Source organism: Scyliorhinus canicula, chromosome 8 (genome assembly GCF_902713615.1).
Source record: "Scyliorhinus canicula chromosome 8, sScyCan1.1, whole genome shotgun sequence".
Lineage (NCBI taxonomy): Eukaryota > Metazoa > Chordata > Chondrichthyes > Carcharhiniformes > Scyliorhinidae > Scyliorhinus > Scyliorhinus canicula.
In genome coordinates, this window is record NC_052153.1 from 72625325 (window position 1) to 72650011 (window position 24687).

Genomic DNA, 24687 nt, shown 5'->3' on the forward strand with positions numbered 1-24687 from the left:
ACCGGTTTGTTGCTGTATTGGCCAGGGAGGAGTTGGTGCGGGTCGGGGTGAGGTTCTATCGCCATGGGAAACGGGCGGGCTTTGGGTGCTGGCCAGGGGCGAGCAGTCGATGGGCTATGGCTAGTCGACGGGGGAGGGGGGGTGGGGTGCCCCCTGATCCGGCTGATTACATGGAACATGAGGGGGTTGAATGGGCCGGTTAAGCGGGCCCGGGTGTTTTCGCATCTGAAGGGGCTGAAGGCGGACGTGGCCATGCTCCAGGAGACCCACCTGAAGGTGGCGGACCAGGTCCGTCTGAGGAAGGGGTGGGTGGGACAGGTTTTCCACTCAGGGCTCAACTCAAAGAACCGGGGGGTGGTGATCCTGGTGGGGAAGAGGGTGGTGTTTGAGGCGTCTGAGGTTGTGGCTGATAGTGGCGGCAGATATGTGATGGTGAGCGGTAAGCTGCAGGGGGAGAGGGTGGTGTTGGTTAATGTGTACGCCCCAAATTGGGATGATGCTGGTATCATGAGGCGTATGTTGGGCCGCATTCCTGGCCTGGAGGTGGGGGGCTTGATCATGGGGGGGGACTTCAATACGGTGCTGGATCCCCTACTGGGTCGTTCTAGTTCAAGGACAGGCAGGAGGCCGGCGGCGGCCAAGGTGTTGAGGGGGTTTATGGACCAGATGGGAGGAGTGGATCCCTGGAGGTTCGGGAGGCCGAGGGCTCGGGAGTACTATTTTTTCTCCCATGTGCACAGGGTTTATTCCCGCATTGATTTTTTGTTTTGAGTAGGGGACTGGTCCCGAGGGTGGAGGAGGCCGAGTATTCGGCTATTGCGATTTCGGACCATGCTCCGCATTGAGTGGATCTGGAGATGGGGGAGGTACGGGACCAGCGCCCGCTTTGGCGTCTGGACGTGGGGTTATTGGCTGATGATGAGGTGTGTAGGAGGGTTCGGGGATGCATTGAGAGGTACCTCGAGGTCAATGATACTGGGGAGGTCCAGGTGGGGATGGTGTGGGAGGCTCTGAAGGCAGTGATTAGGGGGGAGCTGAACTCCATCCGAGCCCATAGGGAGAGGGGGGAGAGGAGGGAGAGGGAGAGACTGGTGGAGGAGCTGTTGAGTATGGATAGGAGGTATGCGGAGGCCCAGGAGGAGGGATTGCTGGGGGAGCGGCATAGCTTGCAGGCCAAGTTTGATTTATTGACCACCAGAAAGGCGGAGACACAGTGGAGGAAGGCGCAGGGAGCGATCTATGAGCATGGAGAGAAGGCGAGCAGGATGCTGGCGCATCAGCTTCGTAAGCGGGACGTGGCTAGGGAGATTGGTGGAGTGAAGGATAGAGATGGGAATGTGGTGCGGCAGGGGGCAGAGGTCAATGAGGTCTTTAGGGACTTTTATAGGGAACTGTACCGGTTGGAGCCGCCGGCGGTGGGAGGGGGAATGGAGAGTTTTTTGGACAGGCTCCGATTTCCAAGGGTGCAGGAGGAGCAGGTGGAGGGACTGGGGGCGCCGATCGAGTTGGAAGAGCTGGTCAGAGGGATTGGCCACATGCAGTCGGGGAAGGCGCCGGGACCGGATGGGTTCCCGGTTGAATTTTATAAGAAATACGCGGACCTGCTGGGCCCCCTGTTGGTCAGGACCTTTAACGAGGCATGGGAGGGGGGTGTTCTGCCCACGGCGATGTCTCGGGCACTAATCTCCCTGATCCTGAAGCGTGATAAGGACCCCTTGCAGTACGGATCATACAGGCCGATTTCACTGCTGAATGTAGACGCCAAGTTGCTGGCGAAGATCTTGGCCACTAGAATAGCGGACTGTGTGCCGGGGGTGATACATGAAGATCAGACGGGTTTTGTGAAGGGGAGGCAGCTGAACACTAACGTGCGAAGGCTGCTAAATGTGATAATGATGCCGGCAGCAGAAGGAGAGGCGGAGATTGTGGTGGCATTGGATGCGGAGAAGGCCTTTGACAGGGTTGAGTGGGGGTACTTGTGGGAGGTGTTGGAGAGGTTCGGGTTTTGGGTGGGGTTTATTAAATGGGTGAGGTTGCTGTATATGGCCCCGATGGCGAGTGTAGCGACAAATAGGAGGAGGTCCGAGTACTTCAGGCTCTACCGTGGCTCTACCTGTCCCCCTTGACGTTTGCGTTGGCAATTAAGCCTCTTGCCATGGCTCTCAGGGAGTCGAGGAGGTGGAGGGATTTGGTGCGAGGTGGGGAGGAGCACCGAGTGTCACTGTATGCGGACGACTTGCTGTTGTATGTAGCAGACCCGGTGGGTGGAATGCCGGAGGTGATGGAGATTCTTGCTGAGTTCGGGAGTTTCTCGGGATATAAATTGAACCTGGGCAAGAGTGAGCTGTTTGTCGTACACCCGGGAGATCAGGAGGAGGGAATTGGTAGGCTCCCGCTAAAGAGGGCAGTGAGGAGTTTTAGGTACCTGGGGGTTCAGGTGGCTAGGAGCTGGGGGACTCTGCACAAGCTCAATTTTACTAGGTTGGTGGAGCAGATGGAGGAGGAATTTAAAAGGTGGGACATGCTGCCGTTGTCGTTGGCGGGTAGAGTACAGTCCGTTAAAATGACGGTGCTCCCGAGGTTTTTGTTTTTGTTTCAGTGCCTCCCCATTTTCGTTCCGAGGGCCTTTTTTAGGAGGGTGAACAGCAGCATTCTGGGATTTGTTTGGGCGCACGGGACACCGAGGGTAAGGAGGGTCGTTTTGGAGCAGGGCAGGGATAGAGGGGGGCTGGCGCTGCCCAACCTCTCTGGGTACTATTGGGCGGCTAACGTCTCAATGGTACGTAAGTGGGTAATGGATGGGGAGGGGGCAGCATGGAAACGGATGGAGATGGTGTCCGTGGAGTCATGAGCCTGAAGGCACTGGTAACGGCGCCGCTGCCACTCCCTCCAACGAGGTACACTACGAGCTCGGTGGTGGCGGCCACCCTCAAAATTTGGGGGCAGTAGAGGCGACACAGGGGGGACATGGGGGGCTCGGTGGAGGCCCCGCTGCGGGGGAACCACCGGTTTGTCCCAGGGAACATGGATGGCGGGTTCCTGGGGTGGCACAGGGCAGGCATTAGGAATTTGGGAGACCTGTTTATTGACGGGAGGTTCGCGAGCCTTGGTGAACTGGATGAGAAGTTTGAGCTCCCCCCGGGGAATATGGTCAGGCACCTTCAGGTCAAGGCGTTTGCTCGGCGACAGGTGGAGGGGTTCCCTTTGCTGCCCCCGCGGGGGGTAAGGGATAGGGTGCTTTCGGGGGTGTGGGTCAGGGATGGGAAGGTGTCTGACATCTACCAGGTAATGCAGGAGGTGGGGGAGGCGTCGGTAGAGGAACTGAAGGCTAAGTGGGAGGTGGAGCTGGGGGAGCAGATTGAGGAGGGGACATGGGCGGACGCCCTGGAGAGGATGAACTCCTCCTCTTCATGTGCAAGGCTTAGTCTCATCCAGTTCAAGGTGCTGCACCGGGCCCACATGTCCGGACCTAGGATGAGTAGGTTCTTTGGGGGCGAAGACAGGTGCGTCAGGTGTTCGGGGAGTCCAGCGAACCATGCCCATATGTTCTGGGCATGCCCTGCACTGGAAGAGTTCTGGAAGGGGTGGCGAGGACGGTGTCGAGGGTGGTGGGATCCAGGGTCAAGCCAGGCTGGGGACTCACGATATTTGGGGTTGGGGTGGAGCCGGGAGTGCAGGAGACGAAAGAGGCCGATGTTTTGGCCTTTGCGTCCCTAGTAGCCCGGCGGAGGATCTTGCTGCAGTGGAAAGATGCGAGACCTCCGAGCGTGGAGACCTGGATTAATGACATGGCGGGATTCATTCAGCTGGAGAGGGTCAAATTCGCCCTGAGGGGGTCGGTACAAGCTTTAGGAGGTGGCAGCCTTTCCTCGACTTTCTGGCTCAACGATAAGGTACTAGGTCAGCAGCCGCAGCAACCCGGGGGGGAGGGGGGGAAAGGGGGGGTTTAGGGGGATAGTGTTTAAGTTAATTTACTTATTGTTAATTTATTTTGTTGTTTATTGGGTTTGGGGGGGGGGGGGGTGGTGGGGTTTGTTGTATGCGTTGTGACGGGTGGTGGGGGGTGTTTCTTATTATTATTGTTATTATTGTTCTGTTGATATATATTTTTCAAAAAATTCCAATAAAAATTATTTTAAAAAAAAGAGTAAGTGTGTGGATCAGGGGAGGGCACCTGAGTACAGCCTCCCTAATATTCCTGGCAGAATATGCGTCAAGGGGCTTCTGATGTGGCTGGGAGTGAGTGTGCAGAGCAAGGTTTGCCAGCACAACTGGCTTGCTGGATAGCACTCTGAGAGAAGGTGGGACACGTAAGAAACTTATCTCAAGATCAAAATGACACTAAGGTTGTGAACCATCTGTTTCAGCTTCAGATAGTTGCCAGGGACAGGGTTGTAGCAAGTGGCTCGGGATCAATGTTTGCAGTGGGGGCCAAAGATAGTGGGCAGGATTCTCCGTCTCTGAGACTAAGTGTTGACACCAATGCAGAATTCATGGACTTTCATGACAGAAAAACTGGTGCCACACCTCAACAGATTCCGCTACCGCTAAGGGGCTGGCACTGGCGCTATGTGAAACACAATCGATTCTAATGAGAAAAGGTGCCGGATTTGCCAGTTTTGTGATTATCACTCAGGAGGCTGGCATGCTGCATATGGCCACTTCACTCGCCACATACGCCATCCCAGCCAACAAGATGGCAGCGAGGAGAGCAGCCCTGAGCTGGAGACCCTCTTTGACATGTTCGAGGAGTGGAGGATGACCCTGGCCCACGAAGGAGGCTGCCAGCTGCCGCCACTCGCTGTGCCTAGGCGCAGGTTGCATAGGCCATGAGTGCTGTGGGCAACACCATGCCGGAAAAAACTGCACAATTTCCTCAGAGCGGCCAGGTTGAGTAGGCGGCACAATGCCCCTGGCAGTAACTTGCATCCCACACACCCGTACCTTGACCACCCCCACCACCAGGAAGAAGGCCCCCTCACATACCTGGAACCTGACCCCCCCACCAGGAGGATGGCCGAACCCCCACTCTGTCCACATACCGGCATCCAGACCCGGCCGCCATAGCCAAGTGCCCTGACCACTGAGGCCATCTCTAACACTGTCATCTTCTGTTCCTCTCACCCTCTCCCGCATCCTTCTTTGGATTGGATTTGTTTATTGTCACATGTACCGAGGTACAGTGAAAAGTATTTTTCTGTGAGCAGCTCAAACAGATCATTAATGACATAGAGTTTACAGTGCAGAAGGAGGCCATTCAGTCCATCGAGTCTGCACCGGCTCTTGGAAAGAGCACCTTACCCAAGGTCAACACCTCCACCCTATCCCCATAACCCAGTAACCCCACCTAACACTAAGGGAAATTTTGGACACTAAGGTCAATTTATCCTGGCCAATGCACCTAACCTGCACATCTTTGGACTGTGGGAGGAAACTGGAGCACCCGGAGGAAACCCACGCACACACAGGGAGGATGTGCAGACGCCGCACAGACAGTGACCCAAGCCAGAATCGAATCAGGGACCCTGGAGCTGTGAAGCAATTATGCTATCCACAATGCTACCGTGCTGCCCATTAAGTAAATGAAAAGAAAAGGAAATAAAGGAAAACACATAATAGGGCAACACCAGGTACACAATGTAACTACATAAGTACCAGCATCGGATGAAGCGTACAGGGGTGCAGTGTTAATGAGGTCATTCCATAAGAGGGTCATTTAGGGCGCTTGGGACTACCGGTTGGCGAGTGGAGCGGTCACAAAAAAAGGGGCTCCCGCAGGTTAACGAGGTTGGGGCTTTTTTTTTCAGGGGGTCTCCGCAACAGGAGGAGGGGGAAAAAATTCAAAGTCCCGCGAAATCGGTGGCAGGGGAACTGGGCCCCCGGCAGGCCAGCGATCCAGCAGTAGCAGCAGCAGCAGCGGCAACAAACCCACCCCGGCACCAGAGCGCAGGGCAGGATCGGAGCAGCGGCCCGGACCGAAGCGGAGCCGAACCTGCAGAGAGGAGGGAGCGGAGGAGCGATCAACGACCTAACCACCCCCACCCCTGCGGGAAAGCGCAGGGTGCGATGAGCGGCGGCCCGGACCAAGCAGCAGGGACAGAGCAGCGGGGTCCGACACCCCCCCCCCCCCGCCGGCAGTGACCACCACGAGGCAAGAACAAAGAGGCCTCTCTCTCTCTCTCTCTCGACCCTGGGTGAGTGAGGGAAAAGGAAGGAAGAAAGAACTTTTGCAAAAACAAAACTCTGAAAAGAAAACTTTTAAAGAGAGGGGAGGGGGGAAAAATATATTTTTTCTTTTTTGCACTTTTTTTTTCTCTCACCCAAAACAAGCCCACCTAGAAGAGTTTTATAAAAGAGGTAAAAATAAAGTGGTGGAGGAGAGAAGAACAAGGGAAGAAACAAAATAATTGGGGGCGGAAAAGAAAAACAAGGGGGGAAAAAAAGAAGGGAAGGGGGAGAAAAAAATGCCAGAAGGGAGCCAAAGCAGAGGGAGAAGGGGCACCAAAGGCAGATGGGGCAATGGGCGAGCCAGTTCAGACGAGCGAATCAGCGCACAAAGCGGCAGAACGGAGGTATCGCCGCATCAAAAAGAGCTGGACAGACAGGTGCATTATCCCCCGGGGCCAGGGGGGAGCTGGAACTGGAAGGCAGTGTGGTGGTATGACTAGGAGCGCTGCCATTGGTGCAGAGCACCGGTTTCCCATTGGCTCTGGCTGGTCATGTGCCTCTTGGCTGATTGGCTGGGACTAGTCATGTGACTGCTCACCAATTGGTCGAGAGGCAAGTAGACACCGCCTCCAAGGCGGGGTATAAGTGCCCAGAGGTCCCGGCGGTCGGCTTTTCACTGTAGTCGACCACCGGGCTAAAATCTAGCTAATTAAAGCCTAAGTTTGGACTTTCATTGTGTCTTGCGTTCAATTGATGGTACATCAGGCAGCCTTTACCGAGGTGCTGAGGGAGCATCAGCAGGTAAACAAGGCAGAGGCTAAGGCAGACATAGAGGCCGCAGTGCAGGCAGCAGTGGCCAAGGCCCTGACAGAGGTGCAGCAGGCCCTGGCCAGATATGAGGAGAAATTCGATGGCCAAGGGGAGAAACTGGAAGCCCATGAGGCGACCATTAAGGAGCTGGAGAAAGCAGCGACTGACATGACCGGATCACGGCTCTGGAGAGGGAGGTGACGAGACTGGGCACAACACAGGGGAGCCTGAAGGGCAGAGTGGACGAACAGGAAAACCGCTCGAGAAGGCAAAATGTCAGGATAGTGGGCCTGCCAGAGGGGATCGAGGGTAGAAACCCCACGGCATACGTGGCCAAGATGCTGGGCAACTTAGTGGGGAGGAAAACCTTTCCCAACCCACCAGAAATGGACAGAGCACACCGGTCGCTGCGCCCGAAGCCCAAGGCAGGAGATCACCCGAGAGCAGTTACAGCTAAACTGCACCGGTACCAGGATAGGGAAACAATCCTGCGCTGGGCCAGGAGAAATAGAACCTGCAAATGGGAAGGACACGCCATTAGAATTTACGAGGACATTGGGGCAGATCTAGCCAGGAGTTCAATAGAGCGAAAGCAGCTCTTCACAAGAGCAACGTGCGTTTTGGTATGCTGTACCCAGCGAAACTCACATACCAAGAAAGAGAATACTTCTTTACAGCCCCCGCTGAAGCAAACAAGTTTGTCAAGGAACACAGGCTGGAAAACCACCAGCGAGGGTAGAGATGAGGGGCCCCTGGCAAGGGGCAACAACACGCCGACGGTGGGGTGGGGAAGGGTGAGGCAATGCCAGGACCCCCCCGCCACGGCAAGAGCACCCTAAACAAAGAGCAAACCACTGCCCGAGGGACTGCCCCAGGTGGGAGACCAGGCCCCAGCACGAGGGAACGAGAGTAGCGGAGAAGGGAGAGCAAGCGAGAGGGGTGCAGGGTAGGATGGGTGAAGAGCGGACAGAAAACTGCAGGGACCCGACCGCATGGAGAGAGCAGCGACAGCGGCCATCCTGGAAGGCCCCCTAACAAAGAGAAACCCCGGAGGGCAGGGGCGCGTCCACCAGATAAGTATGGTTAATCCCACAGGAGCGAGGGGGCAGAAGTCCCCCACCAGGATAGTCACCTGGAACGTAAGAGGACTCAACGGCCCAGTGAAGAGATCCAGAGTCCTCACCCACCTAAGAAATATGAGGGCCGGCATAGTCTTCCTCCAAGAGACACACCTGAGGGAGCAGGACCAACTGCGGGTAAGAAAGGGCTGAGTGGGACAAACCTACCATTCCTGCTATGGGACATGGGCCAGGGGGTGGCGATATTGATTGGCAAGAGGACAATGTTTAGGGCGACAAAGTCGGTTACAGACCCAAGGGGACGGTACGTCATGGTCAGCGGAGCCTTCTCGAGCTACAAACTCAACATGAGCAAAAGCGAGATCTTCCCAGTACACCCGCAAATAGGGGGGGGGCAGCACTAAAGGAGCTGCCGTTTAAACAAGCCCGTCACAAATTCCGCTACCTGGGGATCCAAATAGCCCATGACTGGAAAGGGATTCACAAATGGAACCTCACCAGTCTGACGGAGGAAGTAAAAAAGGACCTGCAAAGATGGAACACACTCCCACTCTCCCTCGCGGGGAGAGTCCAGACGATCAAAATGAACGTACTGCCCAGGTTCCTCTTCCTGTTTAGATCCATTCCGATCTACATCCCCAAGGCCTTTTTCAAAGCGCTGGACAAACTAATCATGGCATTCGTATGGGGAGGGGGGGGGGGCGGGGGGGGGGGGGGGGAGAGGAATGCTAGGATCCCAAAGAAGGTCCTACAAAAAACAAAATCCAGTGGGGGGCTAGCCCTCCCAAACCTACAATTCTACCACTGGGCGGCGACGGCCGAGCGAATAAGGGGATGGATGAAGGAGCCAGAAGCCGAGTGGGTGTGCGCGGTGGAGGCCTCCTACATGGGGATCTCCCTCCGGGCCCTCGCCACGGCAGCACTCCCATCCCCACCCAAAAAATATTCCAGCAGCCCGGTGGTGATAGCTACCCTCCAATCCTGGACCAACTGCGGCAGCAATTTGGCCTGACCAAAATGTCGGACAAAGCACCCATCTGCAACAACCGTAGGTTCACACCAGCACTGACTGACGCCACCTTCAAAAGGTGGGGGCAGGACGGAGGGACACTGACAGTCAGGGACCTATACACGGACGGCAGGATCGCAACACTGGACGAACTGACAGAGAAATTTCAGCTCGCCAGGGGGAACGAGCTAAGGTATCTGTGGCTTAGAAATTTCCTACGAAAGGAGACAAGGACGTACCCACAACCGCCACGACAGACACTACTGGAAGAACTACTGGACGCAAGCATACAAGACAAAGGAAACTGTAGTGACATGTATGACCGACTGATCGAAAGGGCCGACACCGTACTGGACGCAACAAGAAAGAAATGGGAGGACGACCTGGGGATTGAGATAGGATGGGGACTCTGGAGTGAAGGACTGCATAGGGTCAACTCCACAGCCACGTGCGCAAGGCTCAGCCTGACGCAGCTAAAAGTGGTACATAGAGCCCACCTAACAAGAACCCGTATGAGAAGGTTCTTCCCGGAGGTGGAGGATAGATGTGAACGGTGCCAAGTAGGCCCGGCCAACCACGGCCACATGTTCTGGTCTTGCCCCAGACTTGTGGAGTACTGGACAGCCTTCTTCGAGGCTATGTCCAAAGTGGTGGGGGTGAGGGTGGAGCCATGTCCGAAAGTGGCGGTCTTCAGGGTCTCGGACCAGCCAGATCTATTCCTGGGGAGGAGGGCGGACGCCCTTGCCTTTGCCTCCCTGATCGCCCGCCGTAGAATCCTGTTTGGCTGGCGGTCAGCAGCACCACCCAGAGCTGCAGACTGGTTGTCCGACCTCTCGGAATCTCTCCAAATGGAGAAAATCAAATTCGCCATCCGAGGGTCAGACGACAGCTTCCACAGAACGTGGGAGCCATTCACGCGACTGTTCTGGGACCTTTTGTGGCCAACAAACAAGAGGAAGAATAGCCAGGTAGCCAAGAATCAGGGGAAAGTAGTCAAGAATCAGCGGAAAGTAGCCAAGGCATGAAAGGGAGAGATAGACTTGGGGGGGGGGGGGGGGGGGGGAGACAGCTAAACCTGAGGAAATAAAGGTGAACCATGGTGGGGGGGGGGGGGGGGGGACGGACAGCTAAACCTGAGGAAAGAAAGGCGAACCGTGGGGGTGGGGGTGGGGGGGGGAGAGAGGGAGGAGATGGGGAATAAGAGAGGAGAACCAGCGAGGTGGGGGGGAGGCAGGGAAATGAGAGCCGGAAGGAAGGCACGGGATACTAAAACGAGCATGACATCTCCAGGAGCAGGGAACGAGGAAAATAAAGACGGAAGACGGGAGGAACGGCAGAAGCGGAGGCGAGCCCGAGACGGCAGCGAGATCCGTCCGGGAGAAGTAAGCGACAACAACACGAAACACAGCCAAGTATCGCCCACTGTAATTATCTCCCCGGCACCCAAATGTATATTTGCCTCCCCAATCACCCCCCCCCCCCCCCCCCCCCCCCCCGACAGGGGTGTGTACAGTACTTTGCTTCCTGAAGTCGGACGAGGCCTGGCGCTCCTCCTCCTCCAACACATTGTCCCTCTGCTGTGCAATGTTGCGGAAGACGCAGCAGGCCGCCACAATGTCGGCGACCCTCTCAGCACCATACAGGAGGGCGGCTCCATAGCGGACCAGGCTCCTGAACCGCATCCTCAAGAGGCCGACGCACCGCTCGATTACACTTCTGGTTCCTGTATGGGTGTCATTGTAGCCGATCTCCACATCAGTCGGTGGCCTCTGGATCGGTGTCATCAGCCATGACCACAGTGGATAACACGTCACCCAAGAGCCAACCCCTCAGCCGGGGGGGGGGGGGGGGGGGGCGTCTCGAACATGTCAGGAATCATCGAGTATGCCAGGATGAAGGAGTCGTGCACACTGCCCAGGTATCGGGCACAGATGTGTAGGCTGCGCAGGTGATGGTTACAAATTATCAGCACGTTCATCGAGTCGAACCCCTTTCAGTTTGTATAGAGCAACCTGTCATCTGCAGGTGCTCTTAGGGGGACGTGCATCCCATCGATAACCCCCTGGACCAGGGGAATCCCGTCGATGGTGGTCAACCCCGCTGCCCGGGCATCCTGGTGGGCTCGGCCCACACCGAGGTAGATGCAATGATCTGTCTGGGCATATAGGGCCTTCGTGATTGTGTGGATGCACCTGTGCACCGAGGTCTGTGAAAGCCCAGACTGATCTCCACTTGGCGCCTGGAAGGAGCCTGTGTGGTTGAGGTTCAGGGCGACCGTCACCTTGACGGCCACTGGGTGCGGATGTCTTCCCCATTCCCCCATGGTGCTAGGTGCGGCAGATATGTCACACTGTCTCTCTGTTCAGCCGGAGTCTTCGACGGCATGCCCGGTCCTTGAATGACAGGCGGTGCCGGTACACATGAGGCCTCATGCGGCGCATCCTTGGCACCTCTTCTCCTCAGCCTGTTTGGGGGTCAGCTCTCCATCCTGGGCGGCTGCCTCCTGTTCCACTGTTGCATGCTCCGCTGTTGCAACTTCCTCCTCCTCCTCGAGCAGCTCCAGCTGGTACAGCCGTAGGGTATCCCCAGGGCTGCAGCGACGAGCAGGAAGGCCACCGTTGCTGGTTGAATTCCAATATCCATTGTCTGCAGAGGGTGAAAGGCCAATATATTAGCATGGTGTTCTGGGCCAGGGTTTAGAGAACACCAAAGTATATCATGGAGTTCACCTGACCTACAACTGTTTATAGAGTTTGGTTATGAGGAACACAAGGGCCTACTCTACAAATTCAGTTAACATTTTATAAACACATACAATAAGCATTTTTATCAACTACAAACATACATCCCCCACACAGCTACAGTACTCTATATTTAACCCAACTTCCCTTTTACTGATTCACTCAAGTAAAAAATCCATAAATCAGACAATCCCTTTTTGCACAAAACAGTAAGTTTGAATTCCTTCCAGAATACAAGTATCAATTTTAAATTATCAAGTGGTCTGGACACCTTTTCGCATATAGAGAGAGAGACCAAAATAAACCTTCTTTGTCTGAATGCAGCTCCCAACTGTCTAAAACCGAAAATGAAACACAGAGCCACAAACAGCTCCCAGCTCAAAACTAAAGTAAAAGCCAGAACCTCAGCCCAGCTCCACCCACACAATGACATCACTGAAGCTATTTGATAAACACACATTTCTTAAAGGGGCATTCCGATGCCACCTCCCCCCAAGAAAAATAAATAAACCATCAACTTCAAGATGGTTTTATTTTTCACCTTTTCACTTACGTTTAAGAAAATTTGACAACAAATATACTTTTTTTTAAACAAAAACAAAACAGGCAATCATTAATATTAATACAGTCCATGTTATTTCTTCCACCGTCGAACCTGCTTCACTTCATCATATTTGTGACAAAGCATCGGCAATCACGTTTTTTCGTCCTGCCACATGTATAATTTTTAAATGAAATGGCTGTAACAATAAACTCCATTGAAACAGTCTGGCATTGTTATTCCGGAATTGCTCCAAAAACGTCAATGGATTATGATCAGTATATATAATAGTTTCAGACAAATTGCTGGTCACATATATGTGAAAATGTTGCAAAGCCAGCACCAAGGTCAAAGTCTCCTTCTCAATCGTTAAATACTTCCTCTGGTGATTATTCAATTTCTTTGAAAAATAACCAATAGGCTGCTCTATTCCTTCATCATCTTCTTGTAAGTGCACCACACCTACGCCCACATCACTCGCATCGACAGTCACTTTGAATGGTTTTGTGCCATTTGGGGTGGCCAACACAGGAACAGTGGTTAACACAGTCTTCAGGCAGTCAAATGCCTGTTGACACTCCACCGTCCACTGAAATCTGCTATGCTTCTTCAGCAAGTCCGTCAGTGGAGTGTCCACACTGCTAAAATTCGTACAAATTTTCCTTAAAATCCACTCATGCCAAGACATCGCATTATTTCCCTTTGAGTCGAGGGTATTGGAAACTCCCCAACAACTTTTGTTTCACATCCTGTGGGACCAGTCGACCCTGTCCAATTGTATGGCCAGGGAAAGTGACGTGGGCTTTTCCAAATTCACTTTTGGCTAGGTTTACCACCAAACCTGCCTCCTGAAGTCGATCAAAGAAGGCCTATAGTGTGTTAGCGTTTATTAACAGGGGGCTTGAGTTTAAGAGCCGTGGGGTTATGCTGCAACTGTACATGACCCTGGTGAGACCACATTTAGAGTATTGTGTGCAGTTCCGATCACCTCACTATAGGAAGGATGTGGAAGCATTGGAAAGGGTGCAAAGGAGATTTACCAGGATGCTGCCTGGTTTGGAGGATAGGTCTTATGAGGAAAGGTTGAGGGAGCTAGGGCTTTTCTCTTTGGAGCGGAGGAGGATAAGAGGCGACTTAGTAGAGGTTTATAAGATGATGAGGGGATAGATAGCGTGGACATTCAGAGACTATTTCTTCGGGTGGATGTAGCTGTTACAAGGGGGCATAACTATAAGGTTCAGGGTGGGAGATATAGGAGGGAAGTCTGAGGTAAGTTCTTTACTTAGAGAGTGGTTAGGGTGTAGAATGGACTGCCTGCTGGGATAGTGGAGTCAGACACTTTAGGAACTTCCAAGCGGTTATTGGATAGGTACATGGAGCACACTAGAATGACAGGGAGTGGGATAGCTTGATCTTGGTTTCGGACAAGGCTCGGCACAACATCGAGGGCCGAAGGGCCTGTTCTGAGCTGTAGTGTTCTATGTTCTATGAATAACTCCATCAGATGATTCAAATGTTCTTTCCATGCCTGACTAAAAATCACCGGATCGTCGATGTACATCGCACAATTGGGTAATCCTGAAACAACTTTGTTAGTTGACTGTTGAAATGTGGCTGAGGTGTCTTTCATGCAAAATGGCATAACTTTGAATTGGTATATACCATATGGAGGCACAAAAGCTGAAATCAACTTCGCCCTTTCGGATAAAGGTACCTGCCAGTAACCTTTAAGTAAATCCAGTTTGGAAATAAAAGCTGATTGTCCCACGTTCTCAATGCAATCCTTTAAGCGGGGAGGGTGGAAAGTAACCTTGTAACTGCATTAACCTTTCTATAGTCTACACACAACCATTGGGTACCGTCTGGTTTTGGTACTATCACAATGGGTGAGCTCCATTGTCTGCAACCCACTTCAATTATGCCATTTTTAAGCATACTTTCAATTTCTGTGTTAACCTGTGCCAATTTTAAAGGGTTAAGTCTATATAGATGTTGTTTAATTGGAACAGCATTTCCCACATCTACATCATGTGTAGCTATTTTAGACTTCCCAACTTATCTCCTCAAACTTGCCCATGTGATATCAATACCTCTTTCAGGTCAGTTTGTTTTTCCTCTGGAAGGTAACTCAATAATTTATCCCAATTTTAAAGATCATCCTCATTATCCAATTTAATTTGAGGAATGCCAAATTCAGAGTCATCTGGATTTGGTTCTTCAGTCTGAGTTAGATTCACTAAAACCTCCTCCTTTTGCTCTCCTTCCCTTTCAAAGTACCTTTTAAGCATATTCACATGACACACTTGGTGAGTTTTCCTTCTATCTGGCTTTCTTACCATATAATTCACCTCATTTAATTTCCTTTCAAAAACTTGCTTTTAAAGGTTCACCTACCACTGGTAACAATACTAAAACTTTATCTCCACTGGCAAAACTACGAACTTTTGCTTTCTTGTTCACTACCCGTTTCATCTGCTCTATTTAATCGTTCCCTAAGATTTGACATGTAATACAATAATGTAATTTCAGATTGCTCACTCAGCAATTTCTCCTTAATCAATTTAAGTGGTCCTCTTACCTCATGACCAAAAATTAATTCAAAAGGAATGAATTTGGTTGACTCATTAGGTGCATTCCTAATTGCAAACTATATGAATGGAACTCCTTTATCCCAATCCTCTGGATAATCTTGACAATAAGCCCTCAACATTTTATTTATTGTCTGATGCCACTTTTCTAACGTTCCCCGCGATTCTGATTGTTACGCAGGTGATTTAAATTGTTTTATCCCCAAGCTATCCATAACTTACTTGAATAACCTTGAGGTAAAATTTGTTCCTTGATCCAATTGTATTTCTGTGGGTAGTCCATGGCCGCGATTCTCCCAAAGGGAGACAAAGTGCCGACGCTGGAGTGAAACCCGGAGTGTTTCACTCCGGCGTCGGAGGCCGCTCCTCGCCCCCTATTCTCCCACCCGCAGGGGGCTAGGAGCAGCGGCACATCAATCTCGTGCGTCTTGACGCTTGTGTCAAAGCGGCGCCGCCTGAATGACACGGCCGGCGGTGCCTAAATGACGTCACCTGCGCATGCGCAGGTTGGCCGGCGCCAACCCACGCATGCGTGGTTGCCGTCTTCCCCTCCGCTGCCCCGCAAGACATGGAGGATTGATCTTGCGGGGCGGCGGAGGGAAAAGAGTGCGTCTTTCAGAGACGCCTGCCCGACAATCGGTGGGCACCAATCGCGATCCAGACCCATCCTGAGCACCCCCTTTGTTGCTCGATCCTCCCTCCGCCCCCCACAGGCCCCACACGCAGCTGTCATGTGATTTTCACGCCGGCAGCGACCAGGTGTGGGCCCATTTGGGCCGGAGAATCGCCACTCGACCGGAGCAGTGATTCTCCGAGCGGCCTGTCGCAAAACGCGACACGCCGTTTTTGGGGGGGGGGGGGGTGGGAGAATCGCATGCGGGTGCCAGGGCGGCGTGGCATGAATCGCCCGGCCCTCCCGCGATTCTCCCACCCGGTGTGGGGGGTCGGTGAATCGCGCCCCATATCTAGTAAAGAATTTAAGTAACTCCTCCACAATCTTTTTAGCTGTAATATTGCGTACTGGAATGGCCTCTGGAAACCTAGTAGACACATCCATTACAGTCAAAAGATATTGATTGCCACTTTTTGTTTCAGGAAGCGGTTCTACGCAATCAATTAAGACCCTTGGGGGCAGCACGGTGGCACAGTGGGTTAGCCCTGCTGCCTCACGGCATCAAGGTCCCAGGTTCGATCCCGGCCCTGGGTCACTGTTCGTGTGGAGTTTGCACATTCTCCCCGTGTTTGCGTGGGTTTCGCCCCCACAACCCAAAGATGTGCAGGCTAGGTGGATTGGCCACGTTAAATTGCCTCTTAATTGGAAAAAATTAATTGGGTACTCTAAATTTTAAAAAAAATTAAGAGCCTTGTAAAAGGTTGTTCAAATGCTGGGATGGGTATAAAGGGCACTGGTTTTATCACCGCTTGTGGTTTCCCTATCACTTGACATGTGTGACATGATCGACAAAATTTAACTACATCTTTATGCAGTCCAGGCCAATAAAAATGTTTTTGTATTTTAGCTTGAGTTCTCCTTACTGCTAAATGACCTCCTACTGGTACCTTATGTGCTACTCACAACACCACCCTTCTATCCTCTACCAGCAATACCACTTGATGAACTTTTGCCCACTTTTCATCCGCCTGCATATGTAAAGGTCTCCATTTTCTCATCAAGGCATCATTTTTACGGTAATAACATTCTGGTACACACTCAGATTCTTCTTCCATGTATGCCTTCTGATACATCCTCTATATCTTTCTGTTGTAACTCAGCCAATTTTCCTGAACTAAAAACATCTGCCTCAACCTGTTCTTGTTCTTTTCCAACCATCTGATCAAAAATCGTTTCTGATAATTTCAACTTTATCTTCACTCTTTGATTTTTCCTCTTGTCTAAACCTCTTGTCTAAAGGTGACTTTGCAACCTTGTTACTACACAATCCGGAAACATCCCAAGATATTCGTCCTTCAACACTTCAGTTGTCTGATTTTCCACTGGCTTATCAACCACAGTAGGCATCATTCCCACGTGCGATCATTACCCAAGATAAACTGTATTCCTGGACAAGATAATTTCTCTATTACTCCTACTACCACTTCACCACTCTTCACTGGACTTTCCAACCTTACCTTACACAATGGAACACTACTCTTCTCATCCTGAATTCCACATATTACCACCTTTTCTGACAATATTTCTCCCAAACTAAATAACTCCTCATCTCTTACCATCAAAGATTGACTAGCTCCCGTATCTCTTAAAATTGTGACCTATTTACCTACTCCTCCTGGTATACATGAATAAACTTTACCCACACAAGTAAATTCTTTAAAATGAATCTGGCACCTTCTTATCAATCACCTCTTGATCAGGCTGTACAATCTTTTGCACCTCCTTAGCTTCACTTGGGCTTTCCTTTGCCACTTTAACAAAGCCCCCTGGCTTATCCTGTTTTACCACATCAGCTTTCCCAGTACTTTTCTTCAACTACCAACATTGTGACTTTATATAGCCTAGTTTACAGTGAAAACATTTGAAACTTTTCATTTCTCTTCCACCCTCCTGGATTTCTTTTTTAATCTGAGGTATACTGTCCTTATTATCTCCCATGAGATCCCCTTTACCTTTCCCACTTGAGTATTGCACTTTTTCCCAGTTTCTATCCTTCACAGGCTGAAACTGATGTTGGAAATCAAATTTTGATTTATGAACCAATTCATAATCATCTGCCATTTCTGCTGCTCATCTCACAGTTTTAACCCTCTGCTCTTCCACATGAGTTCTCACTATATCAGGAATTGAATTTTTAAACTCCTCCTAAAGTATAATTTCTCTGAGAGCTTCATAGGTTTTGTCTATTTTCAAAGCTCTTATCCACCTATCAAAATTACTCTGTTTGAGCCTTTCAAACTCCAGGTATGTTTGACCAAGTTCTTTCCTTAAATTTTTAAACCTTTGTCTGTAGGCTTCAGGCACTAAATTATGTGCACCTAAGATGGATTTTTTCATATCCTCATTCGTCCCAGATACCTCTTCCGGTAGTGATGCAAACACTTCACTAGCCCTACCTGCCAACTTTGTTTGAATCAGTAATACCTACATGCCCTGTGGACATTTAATTTGTTTAGTTACTTTCTCAAATGAAATGAAAAAGACTTCTACATCCTTCTCATCAAACGTTGGCAATGCTTGGACATATTTAAATAGATCCCCACCAAGCCTTCGACTAAATCGCTGGCTTTGAAAGCAGACCAGGGCAGGCCAGCAGCACGGTTCAATTCCCGTACCAGCCTCCCCAAACAGGCGCCGGAATGTGGTGACTAGGGGCTTTTCACAGTAACTTCATTTGAAGCCTATTTGTGACAATAAAGGATTTTCATTTAATTTCATTTAATTCTTTCTCTTTATCCTCATCACTATCCTCAAACTGTACGCTTCTATTAACATTCGCCAATTTTAATTGACTGTCATATTTCATGGCATTTTCTGAAGTTCAAAATCTCTCTCTTTTTCCCTTTCTTCTCTATCTTTTTCTCTCTCTTTTTCTTTTTCCCTGATCTGTATCTCCCTTTCTCTCTCTTTTTGTTCATGCTAGGGCTATTCTTTCTTTGCCCCTCATTTTGTATTCAAGCTGCTTTAATTCTTTTTCATGTTCAAGTTATTTGATCTGTAACTGAATGTTTGCCATTTCCAATGAGTCTGAATGTGTCTCAAACTATTTTAAATGCTCAGCTACCACCTCAATTACCTCTTCTTTTCATATGTTGTCAGTTAATGTTAACTGCAATGTTTTTGCCAAATATGAAAACCTTTTTATAGTCTCTGTTTCTAAGGTACTGCGTGTGACCTTCACCCCCAAAAACTTCTGAGCCTCTGAAAGAGCCATTGTCCACAACACACTCCTTACTTAAACCAGAATGCTACACCTGAAAAGCAAACACAAATATGCCCACCACTCACTGCCTTTATATTCACTAAGACAACCCAATCACGAGTTGTAGTTGAAAGATAGACTTTTATCCGGACGAGTCCCCAATTTGTCATGGGCTTGAGTTGAGAGAACACCAAAGTATATCATGGAGTTCTCCTGAGCTACAACTGTTTATAGATTTTGGTTATGAGGAGCACAAGGGCCTACTCTACATGTGTTATGCAACAGAGGCTTTAAGCACTTTAAATCAAAAAACAAAGTTTATTCTACAAATTCAGTTAATATTTTATAAACCCACACAATAAGCATTTTTATCAACTACAAACATACGACCCCCACACAGCTACAGTACTCTATATTTAGCCCTTAATAACGTCCCTTTTACTGATTCACTCAAGTAAAAACATCCACAAATCAGATGATCCCTTTTTCTACAAAACAGTAGGTTTGAATTCCTTTCAGAACACAGGTATCACTTTTACATTATCAAGTGATCTGGCACCTTTTAACATATATAGAGACCAAAATAAACTTTCTTTGTCTGAATGCAGCTCCCAACTGTCTAAACCTGAAAGTGAAACACAGAGCCACAAACAGCTCCCAGCTCAAAATGAAAGTAAAAGCCAGAACCTCAGCCCAGCTCCAACCACACAATGACATCACTGAAGCTATTTAATAAACACACATTTCTTAAAGGGACATTCCCATTGCTACCGAGTACATGTGGATACGTTGGTACTGTGGTCTCCGCCTCTGCATGCCCTCCCCCCCCCATCCCTGCATCCATTGGGGCCTCTGGCCCTGGTGCCTGTCGCTGATGCCAGGGTACCGTTGGCTGGCACTGCCAGTGGTAGGCACAGAAGGGGCTACTGTGGGTGTTGCCCAGGATTAACTGCCGGCAGATGGCAACCGGGTGGGGTGTGGCGGGGGTGGGATACGGGAGTACCATATGTTTGGTGTCACTCTGCAGAACCAGGGGTCAGGGTGGGTGGTCAGTGGGGTGTGCAGCCAGATGGGGGTCGAGTTTAGATGAATGGGGGAGATCAAATTGAGGTATACAAGATGATTAAAAGTATGGATAAAGTAGATGTGGAGCGGATGCTTCCTCTTGTGGGGCAATCTGTAATGAGATGTCATAGTCTTAGGATAAGAGTAGCAAATTCAAAACGGAGTTCTCCCTAAGTATTGTGAATGTCTGGTATTCGCTACCCCAGAGTGCGGTGGATGCTGGACTGTGAGTAAACTTAAGGAGCTAAGATATATATTTTTTATTGCTTGTGCAGCTTTGAATTGCTTTTTTTGAGCGAAAGTACAGTGCTGACATTCAAACTCAGCATCTATGCTTACCAGAGCGGACAGCCGCATATTTTTAATTGTTGATGGGTTGAAGGGTGATGGAGAACAAGCAAGATGGTGGAGTTAAGGCCAGGATGAGATGAGCCATGATCGAATGACGCAGATTCGATGGGGCAAATTGCCTAATTCGGCGCCTATATTTTATGAACTGATAATATTCAGGTTTGTTCCAAACACCATGTTGCGCTCTGGGTTGTTTCAATACACTCAAAATGGTGATTACAAATGGTGCAAATTGTCTACTTGGATCAAGCTGCATTCTGAGATGTTTCCATACAATTGTGAGACATGTAATATTCACTGTATCCATTCAATGTGAATCACTGTCCGAGGGGGTTCTTTACAATTCCGAGAATGTATTGATGTAACAATACATCATTGAAGTATGCGACGGCTAACTTTAATGAAACAATGGACCAGTGAATTATGAAACCATCTAAATGTGTCCTATAGCAATGCGGAAACAGCTAAAAGCAGTTGTAATGATGTGTGTCAGGCACTGACTTCCCAGATATGAATGCAGCGTGACCAGCGCCACGCTGCAGCCGTCTTTCCCTCAGCGCGAGGCGGGACCCCGGGAGGCGGGGCAGGTTTCCCCATGACGCAGCCAGGTCAGAGTTCATGGTTACTATGGCGGCGTTGAGAGTTTTCTCAATGCCGTGTCTCTTGCAGCCAGGGGTCGGAGCCCTGCTGACTCCCTGTTCGGTGATCCGCTCGTTTGGAGCCGGGCTCCCGCGCTCTGCATTTAGGAGCCGCACTGTGAAAGCTGGCGCGCCGCCTGGAGCGAAAGGCTTCAGTGAAAGCGCCACGGAGTGGTCAGCTGGAGCTGGGGCGGAGCTGCGGGTCCAGTATTTGGAGGCGGAGTCTACAGGTAACAGACGGGGTCCTAGGCAGGGGCGGGGCAGGGGCGGAGGGGGCGGGGCAGGGGCGGAGGGGGCGGGGCAGGGGCGGAGGGGGCGGGGCGGGGCAGGGGGGGAGGGGGCGGGGCAGGGGCGGAGGGGGCGGGGCAGGGGCGGAGGGGGCGGGGCGGGGCAGGGGCGGAGGGGGCGGGGCGGGGCAGGGGCGGAGGGGGCGGGGCAGGGGCGGGCGGAGGGGGCGGGGCAGGGGCGGGCGGAGGGGGCGGGGCAGGGGCGGGCGGAGGGGGCGGGGCAGGGGCGGGCGGAGGGGGCGGGGCAGGGGCGGGCAGAGGGGTAGGGGAGGGGCGGGCAGAGGGGTAGGGGAGGGGCGGGCAGAGGGGTAGGGGAGGGGCGGGCAGAGGGGTAGGGGAGGGGCGGGCAGAGGGGTAGGGGAGGGGCGGGCAGAGGGGTAGGGGTAGGGGAGGGGCGGGCGGAGGGGGCGGGGCAGGGGCGGAGGGGGCGGTGTCCGACCAGGAGCGATGTTCCTGCTGAGAAAGGGCCTGGCGCTATTTTCAGTTCGAGGTCAGGACACGTGGGCACAGACTTCACAAAACACGTTTATATCTGCGGGGAAAATTTGCCGCCGTTTCTACCTTGGTTCAGTTTGCAATTCTCTAATTATTCACTAATCTCAATTGGGCAAATTCTCCCAATTCTATATTTTCATATTCACCTGCATTCCACTCAAAAATGATACTCGATCGGAGTGGAACAAAATCACCCAACAATATCTGGCCTTAAAGTAAGATTTTGAAAATAGGGCCGTGAAAGTAATCAGGATGTTTTGTACCATTAAAAAAAACGCAATGAGGAATTCTCCAACTTTTTGTCTTTAGCAGGTGTTCAACTATTACATTCAGTTCCTTTATTGGAGGAAATAAGGGATAGCAATTTTTATTGCCATCCAGGAAGGTTTAAAGTAAACACAGCTTCTGGAGATAATCCAGTTGCTATAGTGAAAGGATTGTTTCATGAATGTTGCATGTTTGATTCGATAAATATAAAATATGATCAAATCAAAGTGGAAAGTTATATGTTGTAATAACTCATCGAGTCTGAAACGGACACGTGAAAAACATGTATTTTTCATAGAATCATACAGTCCAAGAAGAGACTCTTCAGCCCAGGGGTGGGCAAACTTTTCCGTGCAAGGGCCACATTCAGAAATTCACAATTTTAAAGGGCCGCATAGTATATTAATTAATAGTCCCGGTTGTAACCAATTAGCGTGCGGCATATACCTCAGCGCTTCCCCCGGCGGCATCCTGCCTTTAGCCCTCTTTTTCTCTACTTTTCAAAAATGGCGCTTTACCCGGTTATGATTCTGGGCGCCTCATATAGAACATAGAACAGTACAGCACAGAACAGGCCCTTCGGCCCTCGATGTTGTGCTGAGCAATGATCACCCTACTCAAGTCAATGTATCCACCCTATACCAGTAACCCAACAGCCCCCCCCCCCCATTAACCTTATTTTTAAAAAAAAGTATTAAAAAAAAATTAAAAAAAAATTTTTTTTTTTTGATGACTTGATCTTGGTGGGCCGCATAAAGACCTTTGCCGGGCCGCATGCGGCCCGCGGGCCGTAGTTTGCCCACCCCTGCTTCAGCCCATTTAGCCTGCAGCGACCAAAAAAACGTACTCTAATCGATAGACACTCCCACTTCCCAGCACTTGGCCCTTAGCTTTGAATGTTGTGACATTTCAAGTGCTCATCCAAGTACTTTTTAAAGATTGTGAGATTTCCTGCCTCAGCTACCCCCAGGTAGTGTATTCCAGAGTGAGTCCCACCACCCTCTGGGTGAAATTAATGTTCCTCAAATCTTCTCTTAACCCCCTTTCGCCTTAAAATTATGCCCTCTTGTTATTAACCCTTCAACTAAGGGGAACAGCTGCTTTCTATCCATCCTGTCGTTATCCCTCATAATCGTATACACCTCAATCAGGTCCCTCATAATCTTATAAATCTCAATCAGGTCCCCTCTCAACCTTCTCTGCTCCAGAGAAAACAACCCGAGCTCTCTTCACAGCTAAAATGTTCCATCCCAGGAAACGTCCTGGAGAATCACCTCTGCACCCTCTCTGGTGCAATCACATAGCACAGTTGCTTCCTAGCTCCAGGGACCCGGTTTGATTCCCGGCTTGGGTCACTGTGCGGAGTCTGCATGTTCTCCCCGTGTCTGCGTCGGTTTCCTCCCTCAGTGTACCCAAAGAGGCGCTGTAGTGTGGCGTCTAGTGGAATATCACAGTACTTTATTGCAGTGTTAATGTAAGCCTACTTGTGACACTAATAAAGATTATTATTATCCTTCCTATAGTGCGGTGGCCAGAACTGAACACAGTAGTCCAGCTGTATCCTAACAAAAGTTCTGTACTGCTCCAACATAACCTTCCTGCTTTTATAATATATGCCACAACAGATAAAAGCAAGTGTCCTGTCTGCCAGGCTTTTTCAAAGTAGGGGTCGTGACCCTCGGGTGGGTCATGAGTAGGTGTGAAAAGGGTCGCGGTGCACCCTGGAATTAACATAAATATCCCAACTACTGGGTAAGATCAGCAAAATGGCAAACAGAAAGAGTGTCACGAAAATGGCTTTTGTGTGGGAAATACAAGAGAATGAATGACCCAGGGGTGAGATGCAAAGTGGACTGGCCAGCTGACAGACATCCCAACAGCAAGCCAGGCAGTTAACTATAATTTGGAAGCATCACACGGACAAGACTGAAGCCGAATAAGGGGACAACTGATCATCACCAATCAATCCGATTCTTCACTGGACTGAACTGAAGTCTTTCAAACAACAAACTTTAAATTGAGTAGTTTTTCCGGATCAACCACCAAGAGACTCAGTCCCCATTTCTGTAGAGAAGCCAGTACAGACCCTACAAGTCCTCCACATATACACACTCTCTCTCGGCCTTCTCGGTGGAAGGAGAATTTGGGAAGCCAAACACCAAATTGGGGGGATTACACATATATTCAAAATGTGTGAGGAACAATATGGTTTGGAGAAAACTATCTTCTTTCTTTCTGGGTCTGGGTGTTAATCCTCACCCGCAGCAAAACTGGCACAGAGCAATTACACTCAAACTCTTGCATAACAGCTACCGAAAGAAAATCCTCGGAACTTTACGGAAACTCGCTACCTTTGCCTGCGCTCTCTCTCTCTCTCTCTCTGTCTCTCTCTCTCCCCTCCCTCCTCCTCCCCTCCCCCCCCCCCCCCTCCCCCCAAATAATCTTGCATCGGAAGTGAAAAAATTGATCTCAATCCTAAAAGCAACCTTTTCGAGTTCAAACCTGTATCACTTTGTCTTATTATCAGTTTAATTTACAGTAATGTTCTGGATTCATCTTTCCAAGCTATTTATTAGCATACTTTATCTTCTCTTGCAAGATTATATTTAAGATTAAGGGCTATTAAGCCTAAATTTCTATAGTCTTTCCTGTGTTAGTCGTGGCTCAGTGGATACTATGTTTGTATCTACATTAGACAGACTACCTATTGTGGGTTCATCTCCACATCTGGGCTGACATCCCAGTGCAGTACTGCAGTGGTGCTATTTTGTTA

The 24687-nt window shown here is 50.3% G+C and overlaps 1 protein-coding gene across 1 annotated transcript in view; it reads left to right on the forward strand.

The window, feature by feature from the left end:
• Positions 1-20822: 20822 nt before the first annotated feature.
• The window catches only part of auh (AU RNA binding protein/enoyl-CoA hydratase), a 348073-nt gene continuing 344208 nt past the window's right edge, over positions 20823-24687 (forward strand). Inside the window, exon 1 of the mRNA XM_038804728.1 lies at positions 20823-21095. Within this exon, the coding sequence (XP_038660656.1) occupies positions 20846-21095 (250 nt within the window). The 5' untranslated portion in view covers positions 20823-20845. The remainder of the gene's footprint in view (positions 21096-24687) is intronic.